This window comes from Pygocentrus nattereri, chromosome 21 (assembly GCF_015220715.1).
Source record: "Pygocentrus nattereri isolate fPygNat1 chromosome 21, fPygNat1.pri, whole genome shotgun sequence".
Classification (NCBI taxonomy): Eukaryota; Metazoa; Chordata; class Actinopteri; order Characiformes; family Serrasalmidae; genus Pygocentrus; species Pygocentrus nattereri.
The window spans coordinates 18,501,822-18,512,052 of NC_051231.1; the positions used below are offsets into that span (position 1 = coordinate 18,501,822).

Consider the following 10,231-nt stretch of genomic DNA (forward strand, 5'->3'; position numbering starts at 1 on the left):
CTTGTGATAAAACCACTGTTGTCTTTTCCTCCATGAGCATCTGGTTTCTGTTGATTTGTCACAGAATACCTTACCTGACATGCAGATGGCAAACCCAGAAGCCTTTCAAAAGGCTCTGAATGAACAAGGACGACATCAGTAGGTTATGTCCAGAGTGACTCACTTCCTAGAGTCACTAGCCCACCAACAGGCGGAACAGCAAGCTCATTTGGCTCAACTGGTCACCACTGTGAAGGGGTTGACTGGACAACTCCAGAATATGAGCTTCGTGGAACTTGCAGCAAGCATGGTTTTCCCAACCACAGCAGCACAGACCTCAACGGCAGGATTCCCAGTTAGTAAACCCGACAAATTTGAAGGTGATCCAGATAAATGTCATGAGTTCCTGCTTCAGTGTTAATTTTTTTTGACAATTACCCTGCTAGCTCTAACCAGGCCAAGATATCCTTCATTGTGTCTGGTTTAGCAGATAAAGCCCTTGAATGGGCCACAGCCAGTTGGACTAATATCCACCACCTGTCTTATGCACATTTTCTTAAGGAATTCAAGATGGTGTTTGATCAGTCCAACGAGGGTAAGGTTAGTGGGGAGTCATTTTGTCAGAGAAATCATTCAGTGGTGGACTACTCATTAGAGAACTCTTTCAGCAAGCAGTAGCTGGAATGAGGCACCTCTCCTATTGATTTTTCGCAAAGGACTGAATGCAGATCTATTAAACGATCTTGCTAGCAAAGATGATAATTTAACGCTAGCCATTAAGCTGAATCATCTTCTGCACCACCGTAACAAATCGAAGGTCGAGAAAGACGTGTGTTATAAAGAAGGCGGCGCCTCGTGTGCTTTAAATCTGCTCACCTCCTGGGTACACAACCCTCACACACACTGTCGTTCTAATTGAACTCCAGAGACACAGAGAGAAGAGGCTCGCCTGGATTGCCTGGATTGTAGTTTGTTTGTCAGTTTTTTATTAGTAAGCTTTCTTTAGTGCTTTTTCTTTGTTTGTTGATGTGAGGTGCACCGAAATGTCCGTGGATCAACTTTCACTCCTTGAACCTCTCGGTTTGGACTACATGGACTTCAGGCTGGATCTATGCGCGCTCCCCCGTTCACGGGCTACAGGTTCTGCGTGTACGAGCCCACCCAGCACACCCTGCAGCTCCGTCCCCGCGTCCCCGAGCGGCTTCGGCGTGGACGAGTTTTACTGGGCGGGTGCATGGCCGCCACCGCCGCCGCCGCCGCAGCAGCAGCAGTTCAAGCAGGCGCACACGCACGCGCAGTTCGCATTCCCGCAGCGACAGCAAAAGCAGCAGCTTCTAAATCACTATCAGCGAGCGGAGTTCGGCGCGTGCAAGTCTGCTGCACAGTTTCCTGCCCAAAACGAACAGCTGCGCGCGCTCCAGTGTATACCGGACCAGGTTTCGGAGCGCGCCCGCCCGCAGCGCCTCACCGATGAGCAGCTCGTGTCCATGTCTGTGCGCGAGCTGAACCGGCGCCTGCGTGGCGCGGGCAAGGAGGAAGTCGCGCACCTGAAGCAGAAGCGCCGCACGCTGAAGAACCGAGGGTACGCGCAGTCCTGCCGCTTAAAGCGCGTGCAGCAGAAGCGCGCGCTCGAGCGCGAGAAGTCGCACCTGGTGGCAGAGGTGGATGAGCTGAAGCGCGAGCTGAGCCGCCTGCTGAGCGAGCGCGACGACTATAGGCTGCAGTGTGAGAGCCTCGCGGATGGCACAGCACAGGGGCTCACGCTGTAGGGCACAAGCTCACCCGGAGATTCATTCGTTCATTATTTCATCTAATTGAGAGATCCGAGTGTCTTGTATTGACTCTCTCCAGAGACTCTGCGGATTCTGTTCCACAGCTTTAAAGGACCAATCCAGCATTTCCCGCAAAAATATGTTTTCTCCGGTTTTCCAGTGTTTTAAAATGATGTTTGTGGTTATGTTGTGAAATGTTTAAAAAGTGGAAATCTCCTTCACATAGACATATTTGTACACTGGCAGGAAAGATAAAAACATCTGTTATTACGCCACGCAGAATTAAACAGAAGTGTTTATGTTAAAGGTCATTGTCTCAAGAACGTTTTCCTCTAAGGTAAGACATGTACGAAAATGCTTCCCATAGGCGTCCCTACAGCTGGACTGAACATAGGTCAGATGGTCTTGTCCAAGTGCAAGCACAAAGACAATATCGTGTTCTCAAGTTATTGTGTGAATTATTTTCTGAAATTTATTCTCAGAAAATTTTAAAACAAAATCATTATTTGCCTATTAGCATCTCAATGAATACATGTGAGAGGGATTTTTGTGCTGTTTCTTACTTTAAAACACATTCCATTAAACAGCTTTCACGCACAAAACACAGGACAAGTATTTAGTGTTTCAGTGATAAAGGAGCAGACATTATTAACTAATCTTTGAGTGTAGCTTTAAGATGCTCAACTGTGCTTGAAAATCCGTTAAATGCGCTAAAATAACGGTCAGTCATCTATATATCAATGCAAATCAACAAGGTTTAGGCACTCTGTGTCAGCACACAGCTAGTGTTTAAACTGAAGCTGGGCTCCGAGATCACTATTAAACTGAACTGATGTTTTGGGCATTTTTAACTTGTACATTGAACATCACCGGAGACTAGTTAATTTTTTTTTATTGGAGGTAACCTTTTCCTTTTAAATAAATTTTAGAATGTTTCACTTATTCATTCCTGTGTGTGTGTGTGTGTGTGTGTACATACTGTGCAAAAGTCTAAGCACATTGCTACTTATCTGGGTAATCCAGCTGTTTGTCCTTGTAAAATACATTACATTTTATCATCATCATATAATTAAAATAGGCAGTTGCAGTGACATGAATTAATACTTATTGAATAAACGTATTTGTTTGGATAATGCACATCCCCACCCAAATCCATTAAGGGCCCACAGAGAGTGACCCACAGCGTGTCACTGCAGTGCTGAGAACAATCCACCACTCATAGTAGTCATAATGACAATATATATTTGTAAAGCGACCTTGGGTTTTGTGTAAAGGCGCTATATAAGTTCAACTTATTATTATTATTATTATTAGAAAACGTAGAGAAAAATAAAGAAACTTAGATTCTCTACAGTGGTGGTGATAAGAACCAGGGCCTGCAATGTATGCAACATAACATGACCAAAATGACACATGAATTTTTACGTCTCTTACGTTTATATATAGAATGCTGAAGATTTCTTCAGATACTATTTTACCTCAGAACATCCTATGTTTACATCCCCACCATGAATATATTAAAAATATGTTTTTACACCAAAATCTCATCTGAAAATTATTGTCAAACAATGTCATCAGGCATCAGGCTTCAGCCAGTGTATTTGTAACCATTTCATGCAATAACTATTTGTAAAGTAGCTTTTATAGGCAGTTGAACTCAAATATCTGGTTCCTATCACCACTACTCTGAACAAATTTGACTCAATAGATTTCTCTAGAACAGAGTATTTTATATCAAAACACTGAGTTTATTTACATTTTACAAACTGAAAAATTCAGTTATCATATACTTTGTTTAATTTAAACAATTCTTAAAAAGCAATAGTAATAACCTAGTAATTAGGTCCAGCTGATATTTTTTCAGGGTTGATATCTTTCAGGGTTCAAACTGTCTGTGTTGCGACATGACCTTTGACCCTTCAGCTTGTTGTCCACTATCCAATTTGCAGTTAGTCCATTAATCCATGACTGACCTCTATTTGCTGACTTGGAGGGTTCGTCAGTGATATAGCATGTGTGTTAAGGTTCTGACGTTAGTCCCACATCACACACTCCTAGGTTATTTTTAGTGTTTTGTCACACTTTCTGAGAAAATAAGTCAATGGCTGAAGGTTGATGATTCACTGTTGAGTGACATAGATGATTGCAGAAATGGCCAACTTTCACCAAATTAATAACAGGCTGAACTGAATAGTAGTGAAGAACCTGTAAGTGCTTTTTCATGTAAATTTAAATTTGATGTGGATAGATTCACAGAGCTGCTCTGTCCTAACAACATCAGTAAGTTATGATTAGGGCTAGACTCATTGATCTCATCAGCTTTTCTCCAAAACTTAACTTTCATACCAAACCTTATCTCAGTCCACCACTAGTTTATTTTTCTACATTCTGCGTGCCTAAATCATTACACACTTACATGCTTATGCCATTTGTGGCAAAATACTGTTATTAAAAATAGACAAAAAATAATTGCATAGCTGAAAATGAGTAATTGTCACATTGAAGCCTGAATTTTATTTGTAATTCTGTCCATTTTATGGGTCAGAGTACTTCAAATAAAACAGTAACTACAAATGCATTGTCAGAAATTACACAAGCAAGTTTATTTAATTACCTAATATGCTGTCACGCATTCAAAGCGACTTAGAAAATGTGTGTGTGTGTGTGTGTGTGTGCTGTCATGCATTCGGCAAGCTCTCAGAAAGAGATGGACTTCATCTCCCAGACTCCACTGGGAGATTACGTGACTGAACAACTTGCCTCAGACCCAGACTCCGACATGGACTCCATTGCCTAGAATTCTATGGGAACCCACATGACCTCTAACTCTCTCTTGCGCTCCTATCAGTGCTCTCAGTCCACCAAATACTAATTAGTATCGCCTGTGTGTGCAGCCATATGACACATAAAGTTTACTTTATAAGCCCAGACTTTAGTTAAAACCCGTTGTGAGGTATTGTTTCCCTGTAAACTACTGCGCATATATATTCTGATTATCGTTACTCTGTTTTTAGACCACTGCTTTGTTTATTCTGACTCTGCCTTTGGTTCATCCTTTTTGTACTTTTGCCCACCTTGACTGTTCTGCATTTTAGAACATTTTGGCCTGTTTCTGCAACTACATCTCTTGCCCTGCCCTATTGTGTTTTCGCCTGGTGTTATGATCACCATTATTCTTCTCCTGTGTTTTTTGGATTTGGCCTGCACTTGTTACTGAACCACATTTTTGCCTTGTGATAAAACCACTGTTGTCTTTTCCTCCATGAGCATCTGGTTTCTGTTGATTTGTCACAGAATACCTTACCTGACATGCAGATGGCAAACCCAGAAGCCTTTCAAAAGGCTCTGAATGAACAAGGACGACATCAGTAGGTTATGTCCAGAGTGACTCACTTCCTAGAGTCACTAGCCCACCAACAGGCGGAACAGCAAGCTCATTTGGCTCAACTGGTCACCACTGTGAAGGGGTTGACTGGACAACTCCAGAATATGAGCTTCGTGGAACTTGCAGCAAGCATGGTTTTCCCAACCACAGCAGCACAGACCTCAACGGCAGGATTCCCAGTTAGTAAACCCGACAAATTTGAAGGTGATCCAGATAAATGTCATGAGTTCCTGCTTCAGTGTTAATTTTTTTTGACAATTACCCTGCTAGCTCTAACCAGGCCAAGATATCCTTCATTGTGTCTGGTTTAGCAGATAAAGCCCTTGAATGGGCCACAGCCAGTTGGACTAATATCCACCACCTGTCTTATGCACATTTTCTTAAGGAATTCAAGATGGTGTTTGATCAGTCCAACGAGGGTAAGGTTAGTGGGGAGTCATTTTGTCAGAGAAATCATTCAGTGGTGGACTACTCATTAGAGAACTCTTTCAGCAAGCAGTAGCTGGAATGAGGCACCTCTCCTATTGATTTTTCGCAAAGGACTGAATGCAGATCTATTAAACGATCTTGCTAGCAAAGATGATAATTTAACGCTAGCCATTAAGCTGAATCATCTTCTGCACCACCGTAACAAATCGAAGGTCGAGAAAGACCCAAGAAGGACACTCCTTCAGAACTGCGGAACCCACCGAACCCATGCAGTGTGACTCATTGTGGCTGTCACAAGAGGAAAGACTGCATTGGCTAAACAACCATCTATGTCTGTATCGTGGCAAGGCGGGACATCAAGTTTGTGAGTGCTGCACCAGACCACAAAAAAGCAAGGTGCTGACTCCTGGACGGCACGTGGAGTTGGTATGAAATCAGTAATTTTACCTGTGACTATCTACTGTCAGCCCCATTCTCTTGTCATTTCAGTTCTGATCGATTCTGGTGCGGAGAGGAACTTAATTCATGCCAGACTAGTGGAACAGCTTCCGATTCTGGTGAAGACCCTCCAGACAGTTTTTAAGGTGGCCACACTGTATGGAGGACCAATTGGATTGGGGACCATATCCAAGGTTATGACACCCTTGGGTTTACAGACCAGTGGTCTTCATAAGGAGACTTTGTGATTTGTAATCCTTGAGCAGTCAGAATCTGAAATGATCTTAGGACCCCCCCGGTAGAGAGACACAACCCTACCATCTCATGGTCCAAACATACTATCACAAAATGGTTTGATTATTGTGTCTATGCCTTACCACTCCTTCCATCTCAGTTTTGTGTACCTCCATACCTCCGCAATGACGATTCCACCTTTGAAATCCCCTCTGAATACCTAAATTTGAAAGAAGTATTTAACAAAAACAATGCCACTGAACTGTCTCCTCATAGAATGATTGCGCAATCAAGCTTGTGGAAAACCCAGTTTTCCCCAAGTCTAGAGTATATCCCCTGACCCAAGAAGAGCAGAAGGCTCTCGATGTGTATGTTCAAGAAGCCCTTGATCAAGGCTTCATCAGACCTTCTACCTCCACCAAAACATCCAGTTTCTTCTTTATTAAGAAAAAGGACCGCGGTTTATGTCCTTGTATTAATTATCGCACCCTCAACCAGATTTCTCGAGCTTACCCATATCCTCTTCCATTAGTTCCAGTAGCTTTAGAACAACTTCAAGGGGCCAAGTTTTTTTACAAGGTAAATCTTCATAGTGCCTACAACCTCATCAGAGTAAAAGAAGGAGATAAATGGAAGAGAGACTTTTTGACCACCAGGGGGCACTATGAATAATGCCACTCGGACTCTCTATTGCCCCCTCGGTATTCCAAGCATGCATTAGTAATGTTCTCATAGACATGTTAGGGCAATATGTCGTAGCGTACCTCAATGACATTCTCATTTACTCACCTATCCTAGAGTCATATATACAACACATTTGAGCTGTGCTACAATGGCTCCTAGAGAACAATTTGTTTCTAAAAGGAGAAAAATGTGAATTCCATCTGCAGTCAGTGTCCTTCCTAGGCTACGTCATTAACCAGCAAGGAGTTATAATGGACAACCACAAAGTAGAAGCGATTGTTCAATGGTCCACGCCCACTTCAGTCAAGGAACTACAGAGATTTTTGGATTTTGCCAACTTTTACCATAGATTCATTAGAAATTTTAGCAGTATACCAGTCCCTCTCACATCCCTACTAAAAGGAGCCCCGAAGAAGGTCAAATGGAACAAACAGGCAGAAAAGTCTTTTCAAAGTCTCAAAGAGGCTTTCACAATGGCTCCCATTTTGAAACACCCTGAACCCATACAGCCTTTTGTTGGAGAGGTAGATGCCTCAGAAATGGGAATTGGAGCTGTGTTATCATAACGGACTGGCCCATTGATATTGGTGTGAATCCACAATCAAAGATATGCATTCATTTGTTTCCTCATGCTCGACTTGTACACAGTGTAAGACCCCAAAGACGCTACCTGCAGGAAACTTATAGACAGATTTTCTAAAGGACTTATATCCTTTATACCCTTTACAGCCATTCCCAATGCTTTTCAAATGGCTAAAAGCTTATACCAGTATGTATTCCAAATGTTTGGTATTCCAGAGGACATCATGTTGGACTGAGGACCTCAATTCTCTTCCCAGGTATAGGCCATCTTTTTTGAACATATCGGGGTCTCCATTAGTCTCTCAGTAGGATATCATCTGCAATCAAATGGACAGTGTGAGAGGGTGAATCAGGAACTGAGAAAGTTTTGTCATGAAAATCCTTCTGACTGGTCGAAGTTTTTAATATGGCTGTAATTGCACAAAACTCTTTGACCAGTTCAGCCACAGGAATGACCCCTTTCAAGTGTATTTTGGGTTACCAACCACCTTTAGCACCCTGGACTTGCTCTCATACAGACATTCCTGCCATGGGTATGTGGAGGACACGGAGTGAACAGGTGTGGGAGGAGATGCATCAGTGCATGTAGACAGTCCTACAGCACCAGAAGGAACAAGTAGAGCGACACAAAAGTCAAGCCCCAGTATTTCAGCCTGGAGATCGAGTGTGGTTGGCCACAAGGGACTTCTGTCATTATGAGGGAAGTTATAGAAAACTTATAGTTAAAGAAGCCTAAATATATTGGGTCATTCAAGATTGTGAAACAGATTCATGATGTGACCTACAGATGAGACTTACCCCCACATTTTAGTCTCCTGTTCCTTCCATGTATCTCTTCTTAAACTTGTTGTTGCAGGACCTTTGGATAAAGCAATGCCGGATGTCACACCACTGGAGGAGATAGATGGTGCTCCAGTCTATGCTGTCCATAGGTTGCTGGACTCCAGGAGACGGGGCGGGCTCTTCCAGTACCAGGTGGACTGGGAGGGGTATGGTTGTGCCTGCAAAAGGTGTGTTAGATCCCGGTCTCATTGCGGACTTCCACAGTCAGCACCCAGAGAAGCCATCTCCTAGTACCAGGGGTCACCCGCGTAAGAGGCTCATTAGCTCTCTTCCTGCCCTTCTGTGTGTTCCTTGTGTGGAGGATCCATCTGTCCAGCGCCCCTGCGACTCTGCATCCACCCCTGTTCGGAAACCCGGTTATGAGCATGGTGGTTATGAGCATGATGGTCCTCATGCCAAGGCCCACCCGGACTCTTTGGGTGTCGGGGGTGGTGGGGTACTGTCACGCATTTGGCAAGCTCTCAGAGAGGGTGGTCTCCACTGGGATATCATGTGACTGAACAACTTCTCTCAGACCCAGACTCCGACACGTGCCCTGCCTTATGATAACCATTATTCTTCTATTCTGTGTTTTTTGGATTTGATCCTGTTACTGGACCACATTTTTGCCTGTGATATTAAAACTGCTGTTGTCTTTTCCATCCACGAGTGTTTGGTTTCTGTTAATTCGTCACACATGCCAACACAGGTTGAGGCAAGATTGTGATAAATTTGGCATACAGTTTGCCCCATATAATATAATGCATATATAAGCACAAGCTTCTTATTAGTTATGCTGTTCGTGTATCTCCAGTGCTAAAATTAATAAAGTAAATTTTGGGCTCCAGACACCAGACCCCTGATCAGCTATACTTGAGGTAATGTAAAAATTTTGTAAATTTGATTTGTTTTTGACAAACTATGACTTTGAAGTTGTCAACAGTATAACTAAAACCTGCAGACATCAGATATGTGTGTGTCGGTGTGTGTGTGTGTGCTTGTGTGTGGTCAATGCAGACTTTGCTATAAAATTATTAAATGCATTAGTCAGCTTTTTCCCACTTCATGTGATAGGGACACTGAGTCAGCAGTGCATGTGTGTGCACAAGCACAGAGAGAGTGTGTCTGTGAGAGAGAGAGAGACAGAGAGAGAGAGAGCACTCTCAGGAAGAGAAACTCAGTTTTTTTTTTTTTACTATTTCTGTTATGTTCTTGCCCTGCAGTGGACTGGTAGTCTGTTCAGGCTGTTTCCTGCCTTCCACCCAATAAGCGCTGGGTTATGCTTCATCATCCCCCGCAACACAGGAGGATAATTGGCTTAGATAAGAAGTGTGTATTATGTCATTTTTATTTTTCTATAGAACCAGCAGTTTTGTTTGAAATTTTAAATTTTTGAATGTTTGTGTTACAGTAAGTTTCATTAAAACTCAGATTCAAATCTCAGCTGAGACAACTGGGTCTTTCTCCATTACTCACCATCACTGACCACTATAGCCTATTATTAATCACGGCTGACCTTTAATGACTACTACTGACCATCACTAAAACATTAGTGATTAATGTTGATAAATGGCAAGCATTACCACCAAATGCTGACTATTACTGAGCATTCCTGACCAATGTTAACCATAACTGAGAATTATTGACCAATAAACATGATTATTGCCCTGACTGAACATTACTGACCAATACAGACCACTGCTGACCAATATCAACCATCAGGTCTATGCAAAGGCAACTTGAACACAAATTAAATTTAAAATGACAGCATATAGAAGATATGTTATCCAAAGAAATGGTCTGTTTCAAAGAAAGACAAATGTAACATTGGGAATCTTAAATTATGTTTCAGTTATAGTGGGACTTAAACCGCAGTCTCCTCGATTTAAGGTGAGTATGTTTTTAG

General features: G+C 42.6%; 1 protein-coding gene across 1 annotated transcript; it reads left to right on the forward strand.

Moving 5' to 3' along the window:
* The first annotated feature begins 884 nt into the window (after nucleotides 1-884).
* On the forward strand, nucleotides 885-2,697 carry LOC119261915 (transcription factor MafB-like). The gene has a single exon (XM_037532141.1). It carries the CDS (start codon nucleotides 1,023-1,025, stop codon nucleotides 1,746-1,748), a length of 726 nt encoding a protein of 241 aa, XP_037388038.1. The 5' UTR covers nucleotides 885-1,022; the 3' UTR covers nucleotides 1,749-2,697.
* Nucleotides 2,698-10,231: the final 7,534 nt, after the last annotated feature.

What these genes read in the sequence shown, in the direction of transcription:
- LOC119261915 (XM_037532141.1), top strand. Translation starts at nt 1,023, where the DNA reads ATGTCCGTGGATCAACTTTCACTCCTTGAACCTCTCGGTTTGGACTAC.